General features: G+C 41.1%; 1 protein-coding gene across 2 annotated transcripts in view; it reads left to right on the top strand.

The window, feature by feature from the left end:
• The window catches only part of PITPNB (phosphatidylinositol transfer protein beta), a 64,739-nt gene that overhangs the window by 26,143 nt on the left and 17,492 nt on the right, over positions 1 to 21,104 (top strand). For both annotated transcript variants that reach the window (XM_035017262.1, XM_035017263.1), the window contains exon 8: positions 16,327 to 16,404. In XM_035017262.1, the coding sequence (XP_034873153.1) occupies positions 16,327 to 16,404 (78 nt within the window). The remainder of the gene's footprint in view (positions 1 to 16,326; positions 16,405 to 21,104) is intronic.

Below are 21,104 nucleotides of genomic sequence, written 5' to 3'. Positions count from 1 at the left end.
AAGAGTCAGACACAACCAACTGAGCCACCCAGGCACCCCTTGGTTCTGCTCTTTTAAGTTCTTTAAAAATTTTGGTCCATGGTGTTGGGAAAAGGAAGTTAAGCACACATTTGTAATTCTCAGATGACAGTGTTTTTCATAGCAGTTAACAGGTATTGAGTGCGGGCTCTGTGCTGCTGGAATAGTCCTGCTGTAGCTATCCAAGATTGGGATAGAACCTTTGAGAGGCTTGCAATCTGGGTGAAACAAGCCCAGCACAGTGAAATAGTGAACAAATGGCAGAGGCTTAATGCATGGTCCAAAGTGCTGCAGGATTTCAGAGGAAAGAAAAAAACGATCTGTGAGGACAGAAATCTGGAAAGACTGAATTGAAGAGTCATAACATGAGGGAGAGTAGGATTTAATGGATGGAACAGCCCACCCCCATCCTCGTTACACTTTTCCCTCTTACCCTCATTTCTTTGACATACTATAAATTTGTTTACTTCTATTTCTCTTCTCCCTGAGTAGAGATTGAACCTCAGAGGGAAGAATCTTTGTATTCTTAACTGTTGTCTCCCCAGCTCCTAGAAGAGTGCCTGAGTTATATATATAGTAGGTACTCAGTGAATGAATGCAGTGTAGGCAGGCAGAGTTGCAGGTGCATTATCCAACACTGAAGGGAAAGCTGGAATCGTTTTTAGAGTTGAAGGGGACCTGAGCTATCCAGGTCTCATTGCTTTTGAACTGTACTTTGCATAATCCTAAGAATTTCTTGGAGTTTACCAGTTTCTCAGGCTGTCAGGATGGAGCCACTAGAAAGTGGGGCTGAGGAATTCCCTCCGTCCCCCTCTCCCAGCACGGTTCTGTCTGTCTGACATTAGTCTTCACTATAAATTTACTTTCAACACAGTTAGTTCTGCAGCTACAGGAAGTTTGATTTCAGGGCTCACCACCCTGTTTTATACGTGAGGAAACTGAAGCCCAGATAAACTAGTTTCTTTCAAGGTCGTTCAACCAGTGCCAGAAGTGGAAATTCTAACTCTTCAATCCAGTGTTCTTTCTACTGACTCTTGGTTCCTTCGGAGCTAAGGCCCTGCTTTGTTGCTCTTCAAGCTGCCATCTTCCTCTCCTCACTGTTTGTTCTGGCCTGCCTTCTGGGCCTCCCTCTCTGCCCAAGGCCTGTGTGTCCTGTAGGTCAGATTCCATTTCCTCCAAGGAGATTTTGCCCATGTTGGAATCATCTACCTCTCTGCCCTTACTCGTTTCATTGATGTATCTTGTTCTCCATGTTAGAAACCCATCCCCTTTTCAGAGTGAGTACTTCATCAGTATTTGTAGAGTGAACCTGATGAGCTTGAGGATAATGATGAAACTAACCTTTTTGAGTCAAGAATTTGTATAAAATCAATTTGATGTCAACTTGTAACACCTGGGTTGGCAAGGGGTGAGGAAACAGACACTCATATACATTGCCCATGGGAGTGTAAATCAGTGCAGCCTGTTTTGCAGAATTAAAAATGTACATGCCCTTTGACCCAGCAGAATTCCATTTCTAAGAATTGATCTACTAGGTGTGAAGTGCGAAATGTATAAACATAAGACTGGAAACATTCTGGAGTCTAAATGTCTCCATCAACAAGGACTAAAAACGTTATGGGTCTTCTGTATGATGGAGTTAAGTTGAATTATTAAAAGGGAGTGAGCACAATGCCACATTCACAAGGTAATGTGGTTGGAGAAAGATAAAAAAGAGTATTATAGGAGGCTTCCATTTGAATATTATAAAAGGGGGAAAATATATCTGTATGCACGTACTTGATTGCTCATGTACAGCTGCTCGAGAAGAATGTGTAAGACGGTCGGAAGAGTGATTTCCTTCATGAACGGTGGTGAGGGAGCTAGATGTCTGGGGAACGGGGTGGAAGAGTTGAGGTCTGTCAGAAATGTGTGCAATGAATTTTAAATGTCCTCTTCTCGCTTAGCATATCGGTTTCCTATTGCATGACAAATCACAAATTTAGTGGTCATGTAATGCAACCTAATCAAAGGAGTGACAGCCCTTCGCCATACATAGTCTCTTGGTGAGAAGCAAGTCACAGGTTCCATCTGTGCTCAGGGGAGGAGCTTATACAGGAGTGTGACTCATATGGGAGTCATCTTAGGGGATGTCTGCCATGGCATTGGTCAATTTTTAGTACCTAAAACTTGCTCTTCAGGAATTAGAGGGATGCTGGAATTGAGAACTTGGTAACTCTGACTGGACCAACAAGGTGGATATTTGGTAGGGAGACCTTGTGAAGATGTGGTGATCTATCAGAGTTCAGACTGTGGCACCTTAATCCCCAGAGGTTTTGGTTTCAGTCTGACTGAATCCATTGGTTTTCATTTGGTTGTTAATGAACTCCGATTTTTCTTGAATGAGCTAATTTTTCCCAAAACTTCTTAAATGGTTGAATTTCTTTCCTGCCTATTACTTGCCTTAAAAGAAATAAAAGCCGTTAATTAGTAATTTTGAGAGGATAAGTAGCCAAATCTCCTTCTCAATCAGGAGAAATGTGAAATAGTTGGGAGTTCAGGAAACCCAAGAATTTGGAAGTGAAGCTTGCATCTTTTAACTCCACCTGGTGGGGGTTTTCTGTCACTGCAGGTGGATTTAATTCAAATACAGCCCTAAACATTTTAATTCAGAGTGACTGTTGATTACTTTTAGGATTTACTCTCTGCTGGGTTGGTTGTTTCAGACAGCTCGTATATCACTCTCGCTGTAGACTTGCTGGTTTTTGGCCGTGCTTACGAACTGTACTTCACCATGCATAGAATGGATGTGATTAGACCCACAGAGTAACTAAATATTTAAGTGGGTGCTTTGACATATGTACATAATCAAAGGGTGACATTGTCACAGTAACTCTAGGAACAAGGATTTGTTGTAAAAATTTGTCAGTATGACCCAGGGTCACAGTAGTTTGCTTCAGAAATCATATATATATTTAAATGTATGGGTTATTCATTTTTTTTGTTGTTGGTTACTTTGGAAAGTCTGTATAGAACTGTTACTGTAACCACCATTCTCTGTAATTTTCTAGAAGATGTGTGATTGCCTAATGAAACAAGCTGAGGAGTCTAAGATTTCTGCACAAATGTTGCCACTCAATTTCCTTTGGCCACTATACAAAGCAGGTTTCTTATTTTGGGGGAAAGCAGCGTTGTAGTGAAGGGTTAAAGTGTTATATCCCTTAAGAAGGAAGGCTCCTGCTTGGTGTGGCGTTCCAGCAGAACACATCCCTGAGCCCCTACACCCTCCTGGCCCCTCCTCCATTTCAAATCTAACCCAGGAATTGTTCCTGAAAAGCCTTCTTCTTTTCCTCAATAAATTGGGTACCCACTGGGGGCCCAGACTATACTGTACCTCATCATCTCTGTGTTTCCAGGACCTAGCAAGATGCTCAGTGCATGACATCAAGTGAACTTTTCAATAAAGGTTTGGTGAATCAAAAAGCATTTGCAATTTTTTCCTTTGTTGTGTTTAAAAAAAGGTGGAGTGGGGAGAAGACCATTTGGAGGAATTGAAGTTTTTGTCATTCTGGTATTAGATGAACAAAATGCTACTCTAGTTCCTTCTTTACTTATCCTAGGTGATGAAGCATATGTGATATGCCTTTAATTCTAAAATTTCATTTCTAATGAGCAAGTAGCTTTGTCATATTAAAAGGTGTTTTAGTTAGACCAAATTGTAATGAGTCAAGGTTTTATCTAGCATACAAAAGATACCAGAATATAACTTCCTTAATTTCTAAAGTCGTTTTTCATACAGAACCACAATAAAAAAGTTGAGAATTCTTTAAATGTCCTGATGAACTGCACATGCATATCTTCAGCTTATTTCCAAAATATACACAAATGAGTCAGTTGACATCTGCGTCTGCTTTTTTTAAAGGTATAAATGCGAATCTGGCCTCTTTTAATCATCTCCAGCACTTTGTCTAAGTAGCTTTTCATGATTTGTACACAAAAGTCACTTCCCAGGAGAGGAAGACTCTTTAAAGTGTAAGCCGAAGTGTACACACAATTAACATGAGAGAGACCTTCGTTTTTGGAAGTAATTTGAAAGAAAATGAGCACGGTTTGAAAAAAAGAAAGAAATTGGAACCACATTTTTAGGTATTTATGTGTAACCAGAAAGGACTCTATCAGTCTTCCTCCATAGTGTATGCTTCCTCTGCAGTGTGTGATGTGTGACTTTATCATTTCCAAGAATTTATTTTCATAGAAATAATGTTTAATTGAAGCTTTTAAGGCTCACAAGTCTAAAAGTGATATAGTTTCACATCCAACTGTTTTTTAAACATCAGTAATAAGGAAATACTAATGATATGAAACTGTAGTGGTGTTTCACTGAAGATGGTATTCTGCCGGTCATTTCTGGGTCACAGAAAGGTTGTGCAGGGTGTGCTCTGACTGATAGGGTCTTTCCTGGGGACTTCCCCGAAGAGCATGAAGGGGCCCTTTGAATGTGAGTGACCCAGTACGCTTGTATTCTTAAGAGAAACCTCAGATTCCTACCTCTTCCTTCTTTTGTTCTTTTTAACCTCTTGTTACCCTCTTGTTACTAAGTCATATTTAGTCCAAGTCTCCATCCTTTCTCCCAGCCCCTCTCCTTTGCAAATACCCCCCTGGGGAGCGTTGGGGGGTTGTGTCCTGCAGTGTGGTCGCTGAGTGCTACAGCCACCCTGCAGCCCCGATGCCTGCCCTGCGGAGCCAGACTTCCTGAGCTGTGGTCCTTGGGTCATCACACTGCTGAACTCTGGACCACTCTCTGTGCCACCTCTTGGCAGCACAGCCCTTCTCCTTGATACCTCACGGGACACAGGCATCCCAGGTGAGGGGGTGGGCTGCTGATCAAGCTCACCCTTCCTCGAAGTAGCTGGAATTGCTTTCCTCGGTCCAGCCCACTCGGCTTTACCCCTCCCCCCCCTTGCTTATTTTCCTTTGGAGAACATCCCCACTGTGGCTAGAAGGCAGGTCTGTAAATGTGGGAATCCCAGTTGTGGCTGAATCTGCCCACAGGTCCAGTTCTCTGAACATTGCTTGGAAGTAAAGAGGTTCTATTTAGGGTTCCTGAGGCCCTCTGGGGAGCGTTGTGACTAACTCTCAAGCTTGCTTCTCAGAGCCTTAGCTAGGACTCTGGCCAAAACGCTTGGGGCCCTTTCCTTTCAAGCTAGGTTTGCCCAGGGACAGCTTGTTAGAAATGCAGAGTTTTAGCTCCCACCCTGGTCAGTCTCTAGGCGGCACTCTGGGCTCCATCCAGCTCTCTGGGCGATTTCTGTGCATGCTCACTTGGGACATGCTTTAGTACACTATACGTGGTGAAGATTGCACAGTGGGCACTCTTCGAAGATTTTAAAAGCGGAGGGAATCTCAGTTGGAGGCCAGGATCCAAAACATTCACCTCAACCTTTATTTTTACTGTTAAGGAGTTTGAGCCCAGGGGAAGTGCTGTAACTTCTCTAAACCACATAAGCTCTGGAAAGGGAAGTTGGGGACTCAAAAGCAGGGCTGCTAATTTTTGTCTTTCTAGAGCATCTTCTCACCATATGATGTTCCTTCCTTTACAGTATATTAAGAGCATGCTTAATTTATTTAAAACAACCAACCACCCGCTCTTCTTTCCATCTCCCCTGGTTCCCCGAAAAAGCAGCAGTGGCCTTGGTCACCCTCTCCCATAACCACTAGACTCTGGGATATTTTGGAATTTGCATATATGCAATAGAATACTAAAAGGATTGGAGCCACTAAGGTGTCTTTTGGTCTGGGCACGGCTTAACAGAGGACACCCCTCATGTGTTTTCTCATATGTTCACTTAGCAAACATCTGTTGGAACTTGCTGTTTGCTCTGTGTTGGTATGGTAAATATTTTTCCAGATAAAGGAATAATTGTATCTGTCTGAAGGGATTGCAAGATTCTTAATCATGGAACACTTTAAAGTGTTTCTAAGTGAATTGGAGTTGGTTGCTTGTGTAGCGTGCAGTGCTAAGTTCCCCTGCACCAAAGGGCCTTTTCTTTTTTTTCTTTCTTTTCCATCACAACTGATACAAACCAGTGCTGGGCTCCAGGCTGCAGCCAAAGTTGGAGTTCGAGGGCTGACTAGAACCTGGAAGCTTGGAGTTTTGTACTTCACTAAAAGAAGAGCCCTGGCCCATTTTAATTGTACATAATAATGGAATTGTTGGGCTCTTCTAAACTGCTCACTTAAGCCATTTGTAGAAATCCCTTGGTAATTTTTTTAAGGATTGCGATGTCAAAGCAAATGAGTTGGTTTTTAAAGTTTGTGCTTTTTGCTTCTTTCTAGCATTGCCCATTTGTTCTTTGTTTGTGAACCTTTTGTTTAGTATGTTTTGGTAGGCAGAACAATGCTGCAATTTAGTTGAGAGCCGAAATAATGCTAAGCAACACCTGATTATCTGAAATCCCATTTGCCTTTGTAAATGAATATATAAAGGCCTGCTTTTCCTTGCATTTAGCCATTTTTACTTTGAACACATCTTTACCTTGTTTGAGTGTTGAACAGTCTGACACTTTTTAATTGTTTTAAACCATGAGTGTATATTGTGTTTAGTTATTGCTCTTTTTAAAATATTTTTTTTTAAAGATTTTATTTATTTATTTGAGACAGAGAGAATGAGAGACAGAGAGCATGAGAGGGAGGAGGGTCAGAGGGAGAAGCAGACTCCCTGCCGAGCAGGGAGCCCGATGCGGGACTAGATCCCGGGACTCCAGGATCATGACCTGAGCCGAAGGCAGTTGCTTAACCAACTGAGCCACCCAGGCGCCCGAGTTATTGCTCTTTTTAAAAGAGACTTCTTGAATGTCAGCCTTGGAAGGCTGATGAAACTTGGTTTAATTTATTTAGGCATGTAAGTTTTGGTCACACCTTCAGCAATGCTTGTTTCTGGTGCTCTAGGAAGGATTTGGGCATATCTTTTTCTTTGATCAGACATTCCGTGAGACGGTGCCCAGATGTTACACATTTGAGTATATAGTCTTGGCAACATATGCTTTACTGTACTGCCTTTAGAAAAAGCTTCGTAATTTTAAAGAAATGCAAGAATCATAAAATATGCTTTCTAAACCTTTTTAAGATTAATTTTTTTTCTTTAAAATTAAAAACATAAAATCTGGCTGGAAAAAACTAAGTATTAGGTCAGACTTTGTGGAATTGTTAATATTTGTCAGCTTTTGAGCCACATAAATGACATTTTGGGAGTCAACCTAACAGACCTTCCAAATTAATCTTTGATGGATGATAATGCTAGTGGTCAGCACCGGTTCATCATCTTTCACAGCTTTCAAAAAGCTTCTGCAGTTCTAGATGTTACTTTCATTCCAGCTATTGCCGCTTACTTCCTAAGAAGGGCTTTCTACTTCTTAGAGCTGTGCAGTGGCTACCTAATTCTTTAGCCCTGAAGAGAGCTTTTGTTTATTAGAAGTCCGTGGCTGAGATCCATGGAGTCCGAGGAGAGCCTGTGGTTGCCAGCGCTGTTTCAGTTGTTCTCTTTGGCGTGAGCAGACTTGATCTAGTAGAATACCTCTTCCTTTTGCCATAAATGAAGCGAGGCATTCAGTCTCTATCTTGAAAGTTTGTAACATGTCTCTGATGTATGTGCGAGAGCGCCAAAAGCTCTTTATTAAAGTGTGTGCGTAATAAAGAGGTGAGACATCTGACCCAGCTCCGAATTGTAATGGTAGCCCCCTTGAATTCAAGAAAAGAAAAAACAAAACAAATATAGGTTTTCAGGTACCAGTGATTTTGCATTTGCTTACAAAATTTCCGCTTGTCAATGCTCGTCTCCTTTCACCTTTTCTGTGCTGTGAAGCAAGCCACTGTCGAAATCCTTTTTGTAGTAATAGAGGTTCCCCCCTCCTTAAAGGGGATATAAATAAACATAAGCATAGTTTTTATTAAAAAGAAATGTAAAAATGTTTCCCACTTTATTCTGCTACCTTACATGGTCAGCTTTTGGAACTCTTAAAAGATTTACATCCAGTCATGGATTTAGAGAATGTGCTAGTGTATTTGAAGGCATAGTTGGATGGCAGTGCCCTCTTGTGGGAGAATATCATATTGCTTATTTCATGCTCGGTTAAATCTTAAGGGATTTTTAAATTTCTCTTAAAAATCTGAATGTATGGGCGCCTGGGTGGCTCAGATGGTTAAGCGTCTGCCTTCGGCTCAGGTCATGATCCCAGCGTCCTGGGATCGAGTCCCGCATCGGGCTCCCTGCTCCTTGGGAGCCTGCTTCTCCCTCTGCCTCTCTCTGTCTCTCATGAATAAATAAATAAAATCTTTAAAAAAAAAAAAAAAAAATCTGAATGTATGAAGGATGGCTCAGTAGGTTAAGCGTCTGACTCTTGGTTTCGTTTCAGGTCATGATCTCAGGGTCAGGTGATGGAGCCCTTATCAGGCTCGCTCAGCACTTGGAGTCGGCTTGAGAGTCTCTCTCTCCCTCTTCCCCCCACACCCCATGACCTTATTTCATGGCTTGGTTAAATCTTAAGAGTGCTTGTGTGCCCTCTCTCTCTCAAATAAATCTTAAAAAATCTGCATGAACCAGTATGTTTTGCATAAAATACTTTTTCAACTAGAACCTATTAATGTTTATTTTTGATCTCTTCCATATTTTAAAAATAAAAACGTAGGGAGGGTGGTAGAGGTGGTGAGGTGTGTGTGAAGTAGAATTGCTCCAGTTTCTGAAGGGGGGGGGGAACATGCATTTTTGAACAGCTGAAAGAAATTAGCGTAAGTGGCTCCAACTCGAGTTTTTAAAGTGTATTCCTTATAAAAGCCTCCCCCCCCCCCCCCCCCCCCCCCCCCCGCCTTTTTTTCCTTTTCTTTTTTAAAGCAGTGTTACTCTTTCTTAGGGAAAGTTCTCCAGGCAGAGAGGGAGCAAAAATCCTTTCAGGTACTTGAGTCTTACCAAATGATAAAAATGTAAATCACATCATATTTGCAGTTAAAGTATGGTGTTTGACCTGGGTGTTGACAGAGCAGCATCTGAGTCTTGGTTTTTCTGCTCCACAAGGGCAAAGGATTTCATTTCCCCACCCCCGGAAGTGATGGTATTACCTTTGTTCCAACATTGTGAGGGTTAACTGAGAGAATGTGTGTGCCTGGCACATAAGTAAGTTCTCCAAAAATAGTAGCAAGAATGATGCTGTTTATTGGATTTTGCTCTTGCTGTTAAAAAAAAAAAGTATTTTTTTTCTGCAATTATTTCCTACTTAATGTTTGTTAAATTGGTGATTATGGGTTAACTGGAGTCCTGGGTCTTAGGAGCAGTTGTGTCTGAAGGTTAGCTCATAGACCAACGTGGACATTTTGCTGGAAAGGGCTCACCTGAATATTCATTAGGACTTTCCCCTTGTTTTAGTTTAAGGAATTTAATATGATAGGTTTATCATCTGTTGTCATTTAAGGAAATAAATACATTTTGTGTTAAGACTTTTTTGAACATACTACATATCGGGCATTTGCAATTTAATCTTAAAATATGTGATGTTTAACAAGCCCCTTTAACAAAATTGACTTGTTAACGTGTTAAAACTTGTTGGTGTGAAGAGTTTAAAATATCGTCATTTTAAAATGCTTTAATAAGTATATAAACATAATAATAAAATATCTTGTAACAAACATATTGTATATTTGTGCAAACCAGTAAGTAGCCCACCTACTCTGAGGGCAGGGCTGAGGAGTAGCCTACCAGCCTTGGGCTATCCAGAAACCCCCTTTCCCACTTGCCCACATTTCATTTAGAGCACAACTATTTGGTTTCCCTGTTGGGTTGTGGGAGATGGATTTGTCATATCAGGCTTTTTTTTTTTCTTAACTTTCATTTTTATTTTTTTAAGTAGGCTTCACACCCAGCGTGGGGCTCGAACTCACAACCCCTAGATCAAGAGTCACATGCTCTAGCATCTGAGCCAGCCAGGTGCCCCTGTCACATTAGGCTTTTGGTTGTAACTTCTTTTCAGGGCTGGAATTCTGATTTCTTTCTCTTTCTCTATTAACTTGTAACTTTCCAGAGGCTTTGGAGGTCTGCCTTCATAAGCATGACAGTGTCGGCCATCTCAGACTAAGATACAGATAAGATGAGAAAGAATGCAAGAGGCGCTTAGCCTGACTGTGCTCTAACCTCGCTGTGCTCTAGCCAGACTGTGTTCTGGGCTGTGGCCACCTTTTAACATAGAGCTCTGTTGACAGCCTCTGCCTGCTTCCCATGCTCAACACCATCCTCACCCCCACCCCAGATCTCTATGCAGGGTCTCTATGAGATTAAAAAGATCACAAAAAAAGTGTTTTCTTCGGCCCTGTAGGTTTGACTGCATTTCTGTTCTCAGTGCAGTTATTTAAAAATTCTCCTTTTAGGATTCATTGGTGGGAAGCCGGTAAGGATTAATGAGAGGGCTGAATTAGAGAATATTTTTTAATGCAGTTTTGTTCCTCTGAGGTACATTCAGTAACAGAAACTAGGCCAACAAGTTATTGACAATTAGTGGTCCTTTGGGAATCTGCTTTAATGAATAGATAAGAATGATTTGTAATTAGCATAATAATTATATGCAAATGAATGCTTCTGAATTGCTCTAAAACACTTCTGAACTGTTTAAACAGCCCTCCTGAGATCTTGTTACTCTATTAATTTGTGTAGCAAATCTTTTTTTCATAGATCACGCAAAGATAAACTTCAGTCCAGCCCCTGTCCGAATTATGAATTCCAAGGTGGTAGGACCTGAATTAATGAGATTTACTTATACTATATTAATGGTGCTCTGTGGGAACCTGAAAGGGTGAGGAGTCCTTGGGGAGATGTAATTAAAAATAGGAAAGAAAGCTGCTTATTTGAAAATAACTGTTGAAATGAGTTTCTTAAACAAGTTCGTAAATGTTATTTGTCTTTACACCTTTGTTACTTGCTGTTGCAAAATTTAATGCAAACATTTTTCTTAATGGGCTTCTCCTCTGCAGTCTGGCTTGAATTTTGTCAGCTCCAATTAGTTACGTACTAGGGTCAACGGTGATAGGATCCAGGAACTCCTTGTGTTCCAAGTGCCACAGTATGTACTGAAAAATGAAGGGCAGTGCTAATAGACGATGTTTGTTACTTATCTTCATATTTAATTTGGTCTTTTCACCCTCATCCTGGTCTTTACTTTTAGGATGTGATTAGAGAAAATACGCTTTGCTAGGTTGAGCAGCAATACCCGTGCATTCTAAACTTCGTGATTATCTTTGAGCTATTTGAATAGACACCTAATTAATCATCTTGTGCTAAAGGAAAGCATTTTACAGCATGCTGCAGGATCCTAATAGCTCTCTCAAGTTTTTATTTTTACCCTGTAGAATTGTTTCTTTTTGCAGGGGTGCGGGTGTGTGTGTGTGTGTGTGTGTGTGTGTGTGTGTGTGTCCTTTTTTAAGCAGGTGTGGTGGGGTTGCTAATGCTTGTGGTTTGGGCACTCTTTTCCTCAGCTTACATTTAGCTTCACTTGTGGTAACCCATGTATGGTTCTTTAAGCAGTTTCTGGTGTCTGGAGCTCTTCTCGATTTTTCCACAAGCTGTCAAGAAACTCCTACCAAGTCCCCCACCTCCTACTCACTTCCCCATTCATAATCATGAGTTAAATCTGGGCTCAAGGACATTTAGGTTGGCTCAGCACAGATTTTATACTTGCATTTTGGGGGACAGCCACTATGCTAAAAGATTCATAAAACTAATATTCTTTGTCTTCAGAATGAATCTGGTTTCTGTTGAGAGTTTCTATTGAGAGCTGTAGTGAGTAACAGATGTACACCCAAGAGGTAGCACAACTTTTGTATTCGAGTGACAGAAAACAGCTATTTATGAGAATTTAATGAATGTATTTTGTGGCTCCAGCATGGAGACTCAGTAAGCCATTTATTTACCATATTATATTTTATTTGTTCTCCATAGGGTGTCTTGACTTTCACTTGCCTCCTTTTTTTACTTAAATAAGAGTTTTCAATTAAATAGAGTTGTATTAACACTAATTCGAATCTACCTTATGCTGATACCGTTGTGTTTTGTTGTTGTTCGGCCACTAGTATTGGTGGAACGAGCCGTGTCTAGGGACATTACACCTAACTTGATAATGATGGTTTTACTAAGCCCTTATCCTGGCCAGGCCTCTGGGCATTATACAGATAATTAAAATTTGATCATAAAAATTTTAAACACAGTGCACCTTAGCAATAGGATTTTTCTACTTTTAAAAGTGATTTTAAAAATACATTTCCGTGGCCTAGTGAATTTGCTTTCTTTTTTTCCCAAGGATTACAGAAAGTGCATAGCAAATTCAGCCTTCAGAATACCCAGGAGCTGAAGACTCAAGTAGGCTACAGCTGTCTTCACCCACAGTATTCTAAAAGAACTAATGAGATGAGAAGTCTGCAGCTGGTGGCAAGCACAATAAACCATGAGCCAAGGGCTTCTCTTCATCAGAGCCTCCCCGTTCCCCATGGGATCCCAAAGGAGACAGAATACTAACAAAGCCAGCAGGCTGTCTCATTCCACACTATTGCTCATTTGCAGCTATAATTGGTAGCTGAGGTTGCATTCTGTATGCTGAAACTGTCATACATGAAGGAATATATTTGTTCATTGTGATACAGATATAAATCGGCCAGTTTTCAAATATGGAAAGACCAAACTAGATACCCAACAATAAAATTGTAGCAAAGACGATTCTGTTCCAAAAAATTAAATGTTTGTTATAAAGGTACAAAACTGAGGTGGTTAAAACTACACCTGCTTCCCGCTTTTTAATACCTTGCTACTTAATTCAACTGATTAAACATTTACGTATTCAAACCAACATAAAAAAACACAAAAATTCCTAGGTTTTGACAAGATGCATTATCCTCATCTGTCAGGGTTAAGGTGCTATTGTTAATAATTGGGTTCTGTTACGTTTTCAGTGTAATACCTTTAATGTTTGCTGCTTTTTAGTCAAGAGAAAAAAAGCCAGGAAGATTTACCTTGGGAGATCTGTGTATGTGTGTATAGTATTTTATATGCACACACTCCTGCCTTATAGGCAGATCTACTTTGATACCTCTGCTGCTGCTGCTGCTTGGTGTTTTTGAAATGTGTTTTGCTTATCTGGCAGTTGTGGACGCTCTTCTGCCACCTGCTCTGTGGTGTACTAGAGTGAGCCAAGGACAGAGGCTAAGAAGGCTTGAGTTGAAGCCCTAGGGCAGGAGAGATTTTCAACTCACCACTTCCTTGTCGGGACTATGGCTTCCTCATCTGCAGAGAGGCAGCTCCGATGGTCTTCAAGGTTGGGTGTTCCTGTATAATTCTGTGAGCTCTTAGTTCGCAGTGAATAACTGGCACTAATGATGGAGGCTGGCAAGTAGACTGCAACAGTGTGTTGGGTAGAGAGTGGAGAAGTTTGGAAGCATTATTCCATGTTCTTCAGTTAATTAATTTATCAAATATGGATTGAGAAGCCCTGAGTTGTCACCCTGGGATGGAGCTGGGTTGGGAAGGGCCTGAAGGAGTGTCGTCAATGAAGCCTGCCTGATCCATCTGTTCGTTTTCACCCTCCCTGGTGCCATCATCGTGCAGTAGTTCTGTAGGCTCCATTTCATCAGTTCTAAGGTTCCCCTGCCCTCTTTTCCTCACATTTTAATACATTCAAAATGAGGGTTTGTCTTCCAGTTGTGGCATGTTTTATTGGCTGAGTGTGTTCTTTCTTAATGGCACATAAAATGGTGGAGCATCCTCTGACAGCCTCTCAGATTTGGGAAATTGATATTTACTGTTCAGCACAGGCCAGGCTCCATAATATCTCAGATTTTGCATTAAAAAGAACATTTTGAATGGCATACCCACAGTGAGGTCACACCTGAGACGGTTTAAAAAAAAAAAAAAGTATTTTCCCTTTAAACAGGATGAAATATAGAACACTTGCCAGGCCTCTGGGCATTGTAGAGATAATTACAATTTAATCATAAAAAAAATTTTTTTTTAAGATTTTATTTATTTATTTGACAGATTGATAGCGAGAGAGGGAACACAAGCAGGGGGGACTGGGAGAGGGAGAAGCAGGCTTCCCGCTGAGCAGGGAGCCCGATGTGGGGCTCGATCCCAGGACCCTGGGACCATGACCTGAGCCGAAGGCAGACGCCTAACGACTGAGCCGCCCAGGCACCCCTAATCATAAAAATTTTTAACATATACTTTAGCAGTTAAGGTTCTTCTACCTTTAAACATACTGTTAAAACTCCTTTTAAGAATACATTTCCTTGGCTTATGTCGGTTGATTTCGATTCTGAGTACAGTTCTCTCCATTCTCTGTTGGCAGTTAACCTGTGCTCTCTGGGGTTTCCATTATCTTTTCTTTGTTTGCCTCTCTTTTTTTCTCCCAGCCCAACTGTGACTTTGTAGGAGCTAGCTGGCACCAGGTAGGTGTGTTGGTTCTCCTTACACCCTCGGAGCCCTTGGACTACCTCATAGCATCTTGTGTGCTGCTTTCTACGTGTGGTGGCTATGGGATAAGTAGACCTTGATGGAGGCAGATGGTGTCAAAAGTGATTCTTGGATAGAATGCTCAATATTTTCAATTCTGGGGAAAAGTGAGCTTGTCTCCAGGTTTCAGTTCCAAGCCTCCGAGCTAGAGAAAATGTTTGATGGCACTACGTGATTATTTACGTTAGCAGGAGGGCCGATTTTGCACTGTGAACCCAGGTCTTGAGACCACCTGCCCACTTGGTTCTTTGCTCAGCAGTGAAGTTGTTAATGTTGAAGTTGTAGCTCTAAATCGGAATTTAAAAATTTGTGTTAGTTGACAGTAATTGAACTTTCTGCTGATGTGCCCAGACACATGAGTAACTCCAGTTCTCCAACTCCTTGCAGGCGGCTCGTCCAGGTTTGTCGTTCCCGGATAATGCTGACTGACCTAATGCCTGTGGCTACACCACACGGTGTATTTTAAAGCACTAAGATCCAGTGTAGCCAGCTAAGTGTGCTTGTTTAATAATTATGGTGTGCTCTTGGGGGCCTTTCTGAAGTTTTGTTTTGTACTTGAACCTCACATTTTTCCTTCTTCACACAATTTACCTATAACTTTGTCAGTAATTATTGACATGTCATGTGCATTCCCTAAGTAAGTGTTGAATCCTGAGTGGCTGCTTCTCACCATGTTTTCTTTGATTTATGAAAGTTTGTCTTCTACTTTAGAGTATGTTCAGTGCTTGCCGTTTTCCCTAGAACAATGATTTTTCATACTTGACTGGTCTGGGCATTTCCCCGAAAGTCTCTGGTCCTTCCATGAATGTCATGAGGGACCCTTGGCTCAGAAATTCTACTCGAGAAGGCAAGGGCTTCCCTTTGTAGGATTTTCAACTCACCAACTGACCTCTGCTCACTGGTACCATTAAAATTCATTTGTTTTTCTAAATCTGGACTTAAGCTCTTCAAAGGGAGTTTTTTCCTATTGCTGGGTTGTGTATAGATACGTGTGCAGTGACAAAAGAACTTTGGTAAAGCAGACAGGTTTAAAAAGATTTACTTCTTTCATTTTCTCCATTCTGTATGGAAAAGGATGTTAGGGAAATAGAATTGACACACACTATAGAACTTTGCTTAAAACCTAAGTCTTAGGGCCATTCCCCTGTGACAAGATATAACTGAGGTAGTCCCATCACGGAGTCGTAAACCCTTCCCTCGCCTTCTGTGACAACGAGGAGCTGCCATGAGTGCAGTCCCTCTATGAGCAGGCCAAGGGATTTGCGCTTGATGGGTCTCTGGACAAGGGTTTGGAGAGGCTGGCCTCGTCATTGAGGCATCCGGCACAGACCCAGCCATGGAAGAGATGGGGGTGTTGCAGGATTAGTAGTTCAGTTTGCATTCCTAGCCAGAGTAGTCGCTCTCGGTCATCACCTCTGGGTATTGTCAAGACTAGGATGAGTACCTTTTATTTCTCGAATATGACTATATATGTATCAAAATGTTGAAACTGTTAAAAAAAAATGCGGGAATATTTGTTCTTGGAGGTAGCTGTTCAGTAACCAGTGGCTTGCTCATCGAGACTTTCATGACTAAATATTATGTAGTTGTCTTGCCTTAACGTTAAAGTGTGTAAAGCAAAGAGAACCAAACCAAAAACTTAATGTAATGAACCATTTTGCTCCTTTTACACAAAAGCACAGTAAGTCTAATCAGTTTCTGTCCTGTGTTTTAGTAGCTGCAAAGAGCTGTTCTGGCAAGGTTAAATAATTTTCTCTGAGTTTCTTCTCTGCCTCTGACTTTGTTTTGCTTTGCAGGACTACAAAGCTGATGAAGACCCAGCATTATTCCAGTCAGTCAAGACCAAGAGAGGCCCTTTGGGACCCAACTGGAAGGTACTGGATGCTGACCTTTCTGACAGGCAGAGTCTTGGCAACAAACCACTTGACAGGTCCCTAGTCTGGAAGAGCTGGTGATGTTTAAGTGAAAAATAGAAATGGCACAAAAATAGTTTTATTTGTGATAAGGACTTAGAGCCAGTTGCAGTTGGCCAGCAGGTGTGCGCTGTATTAACAAACAGAACACAGCCAGACTGTCACTTTCAGCATAACGCTCTTCCGATCACTCTTAAAAGAGACAAGTGATGTAGTCTTTGGGGATTGTAATGTTCTCTTCTGAGACTTGAAGCAGTACAGAAGTCCATGTTAAATGAAGGTTTATAGTTTAATTTAGTCTTAGTAAAAACTGAACAAGTTGTATTCACCTGAGCTCATGTTCCTGGCCTTTTAGTAGTTACGTTCTGGAAACCAGGACACCAGAGAACAATTTTGATGGCAAATAGTCATTTTCTAACAAAGAACACATCCTTACTTTATTCATGGGAGTAGGAAAAGCAATGTCAAGGTAATCATTTAAATTGCTATAGAAATATAATGCATTTTAAAGATAGCCACTAAACTAAACGACAGACCCTTAAAGAAGGCTTAATGTGGTGATGGCAAGTTATTACAGTTAATTTGACAGGAGCAGGGGAATATTAAAACCTAAACATGCCCAAAGCAGATTTCCACCAACGTGTTTTACTTGGTAACCAATCTCTTCATGGTGAATCCAGTCACCAATCATTGATAAAAGTTATCTGCATGCTAGTTGTTGCTTGAAGATAGAGGATTACTGTAACAGCACCACAAATAACCCATTGAGTGGTTCTCCATGGGTGTTGGACTGTTTTGCAGACTGTCTTGCACATCAGCTAAAATGAAGAATGAGTCTGACTTTGTTCTATAAGAAATGATTCGTAATGATCTTAATTTTGCATTTGTTCTCTGAGTAGAGTTCAGTTCAAGATTCTCCCAATTGAATGGTCATGGCCAGAGACTTTTAACTTTAATTCCCAGGAAGTGATATATGTCACTTATAAATTAAGGAACAAATTCAGTATGTGTGATCTAAATTTCATTGAATGGATTTAAAGAATTTCCCCACCCTTTTGCAGATTTCTAACTGTGGACTTTAGAACTCACACTGAGTCAGAGGAGAAGTCTTTTCCCTTTGAGATTTAACCTGGCCTTCCAAAAAAAGAGTCTCGTGTTGGAGCAGTAGATGGGTGGCCACCTCAAAGGCAGCCCTATCTTCTAGAAGGCCGTCTTGCTCCATTAAGTCCTAATGCTAGCTAACGATGCTTTTACAGGGAATAGAGCGCAAAGTTAAGACTAATTTCCAACCTTTTAGGAACTTGGAATTTGATTTTTATTCCTTTTTATTTATGATTTACCCTTTTTTTTTTTTTTTAAGATTTTATTTATTTATTTGAGAGAGACAATGAGATAGAGCATGAGAGGGGAGAGGGTCAGAGGGAGAAGCAGACTCCCCGCCGAGCAGGGAGCCTGATGCGGGACTCGATCCCGGGACTCCAGGATCATGACCTGAGCTGAAGGCAGTCGCTTAACCAACTGAGCCACCCAGGTGCCCTATGATTTACCCTTTTAACTAACATTGCTTTGTCTTTTATCATCAATCAGTGATTAAAATTCTAGAATAAGTTAGTTTTTAGAAATAATGTGAAATTTATATTTTTTCAGGTTGCATTATAGCATTCTTCCCCCATTGTGTTTGTGTGTGTGCGTGCGCGCGTGTGAGACAGTTGCTTATTATTTCTCTGACAGGATGCTGGCTGATAGTGATCCCTTCCCACCCCTTTATCTCTTGGTTATTAACTTCAGCCAAATGATGGTGGATGTAGCTACTCTTATAAATGGAGTTACTGCTTAACTGAATTTCATTGAATTACTACGATCTCAGAAATAACCAGTAGTGTGTTGTCGTCCACTCCCCCCGCCCCCCTGCAGTTTCTCTTTCTGAGGTTTCATTTATCAGTGGTCAACTGCATTCTGGAATTAGTTGTTCCTTCTGAGGTCAAAAGGTCAGTGGTAGCCTGAAGCTGCATCACAGTGCCTGTGTTGTTCACCTCACTTCATCTCACCGTGTAGGCATTTTATCATCTCACATCGTCACAAGACGGGTGAGCTCAGTATAAGAAGATACTTTGAGAGAGAGAAAGACCAGATAGAGGATTACTATATATATATATTCGTGTAACTTTTATTACAGTATTTTGTTGTAATTGTTGTTTTGTGATTAGTTGTTGATGTCTCACTGTGCCTAATTTATAAATCAAACATGATCATAGGTATGTACGTGTAGGAAAAAACATAGTATATATAGGGTTCAGTACTGCCCGTGGTTTCAGGCCTCCACTGGGGGACTTGCAACATATCCCCCATGGATAAAGGGGACCTGCTGTAATTACACCATCTGCTTACTCCCCTGAAGGAAAATAAAGAGTAGAAAGGATGACAAATAACTGCTAATTCAGCATATAGAAAACTGTGGACTGACTTGATCTTCTCAGCATCTCTTGTAAGGAGGCCCCGTTTGTCAGTAACTATACTCCTCATGGCACTGAGGGCAGCACTGGATGATAGTTGCAGATTTCTATACTTCTGAAGTAGGAGAAGAGGCAAGGAATACACGGTAATTAGGGCAGAAAGGACGAAGAAATCCTGTTCTGGACCCACTTACCCCAGAGTGTATGTCAGAATGTTGCTGTGTCAGAGCTGCTTGGTAGCTCCACAGCCCTCCAGAGGCCTTCCATGTGCCATCCCACCCTCACCCTTCAGTCTTCCTTCCTATTGCCCCTCAGGAGAAACTCCCCTTACAAGAACAAACTCAAAAGTGTATTCAGCACTAAGTGCAAACTCTGTGATCTCTTTGAGACTTTTCCTTACTTATCCCACACTGGTGTGTTCTTCTGAATTATTGCAGTATTTACTGCTTGTCTGCACCAGACTGGAGAGTGGAAAAGAAACTTCTCCTTTGGTGCCAGGCACTATGCAAGGATGTGTTTAATCTTCACGACCTTCGTGTGAGCTAAGTGCAACTGCTTCATTATATAGATGGGAAACTTGGTCAGAGAAACACAGCAGGACGCCTCCCGTTTCCACAGCACTTGATTCAGTGCTCAGCACAGAGATGTGTAATGCGCGGAGACATGGCAGTTTCTGACTCAGAATTCTGCCTGTGACTCCCCAATCACTAGTGCATCTTTTATGCCCTGTTGCATCAAGGCACTTGTGGCTCTCTGTATTCATGGTATTAGCCAGAATTTGTTAATTCCTGTTAGTATCAGTTGTACATTTCCAATGGTCAGAGAGTCTGTGGGTGAAATCCATTCCCTTATCCCATGTGTCACAAGTTGTGACTTCAGTAACTTAATCCTAGCTCTGGGCCTGGGTTTCCACATCTCTAAAATGTGAGGGACGTTGTAACTGCCTCAGAAGGTTGTTGCCAGGACTGAATGAAGTAATGAATGTCACATTCCCAGCTCAGGAAGCTTGGGTCTTTGGGAATGAAAAGCCTCTTCATGTCTTGGGGTTGATTACATCTGTGCATAAGCTACCCTATTTATGACACAGATATTCCTTGTCTCTATCTAGTATCCAGGGCTTCCCTCGTTTTAGTATCTGGGTTTGTCAAACTCATCTTGACTCACCCCTCCTTACCCCTTGTGGTTATGTATGTTTAATGAGTGCTTGGCCTAGGTCAGCCATGAAGCAGAGGCCACATAAAGGCTAGGGAGTCTTTGCTAGCAGGGGATCATGGGGATGCCAGGGAATAGATTTTCATATTTTCCAATTAGGTTAGAGTACAGGCTTTTTTTTTTTTTGCCTTGTGGTATGATACATACCTTTTGTTTTTTGAAAACTACAGACCCAGAGATGTGGGCCTTAGTTATATATTCATTTTCCCTCTGAAAAGATAATTTTTAAAATCTGAGCACATGAATTCTATTTTGTTATGTAGGGTTCAACATTTAAGTGATTCTGTGCATACGAATAGAGTGATTTATAACCTGATAAAGATTTTTGCTTCAAGGTAGATTTGTGCATTTCTTATGGATTTAAATGTTTATTTCTTTGTGGCACTGCATGCACATGCGTGTGTGTGTACATGCTTTGGTTTCTTTTGGTTTTGAGGGCTTTGTTGTGTATTATGACATTGGTATGGCTGCCTATTCTAATGGTGTATCAAAAACAATGTACATGTGGATTCCTTTAGCTTTCCAGTTTACCTCCTCTGAACTGAAGAGTTGTCATTTTAACAAATTGAAACACCATCTTTGAAGATTATGGTGTCATTTTTATCCTATGGCAAGGCCTCATTTCTTTCTTCATTTAATCCAGACGCCTCATGAAGACTTAAGCTTCTGTGTCTACGTATATGAGGTAGTTAATAATTAGGCCTGTGAAGGTCTTTGTAGGAGGCTTTGCCAAAGTATCTGGCCCTTAGAATGCTTGACATGTCTCGGAAGATTCATCTAGTGTCTGAACATTGCGGTCTAGGGGATCAGGTCAAATAAGGATACTGATCTAGAAATTGGGATTTTTATGTTATCTTTATATGTGTATCATGTGCTCTTTCTAACCATAAAGGCATGTCTGGTTAATGTTCTAATTCCACTCTGGAGCAAAAGCTCTGGCAGTTGGAGCTTTCATAACATTATGTCATGCTGTTTACCTGCTCAGTCCTGCTTTAG

This window comes from Mirounga leonina, unplaced genomic scaffold (genome assembly GCF_011800145.1).
Source record: "Mirounga leonina isolate KUSES-001 unplaced genomic scaffold, KU_Mleo_1.0 Mir_171, whole genome shotgun sequence".
NCBI lineage: Eukaryota > Metazoa > Chordata > Mammalia > Carnivora > Phocidae > Mirounga > Mirounga leonina.
Note: the sequence above shows the minus strand (reverse complement) of the source record. Positions and strands in the feature narration are given on the sequence as shown.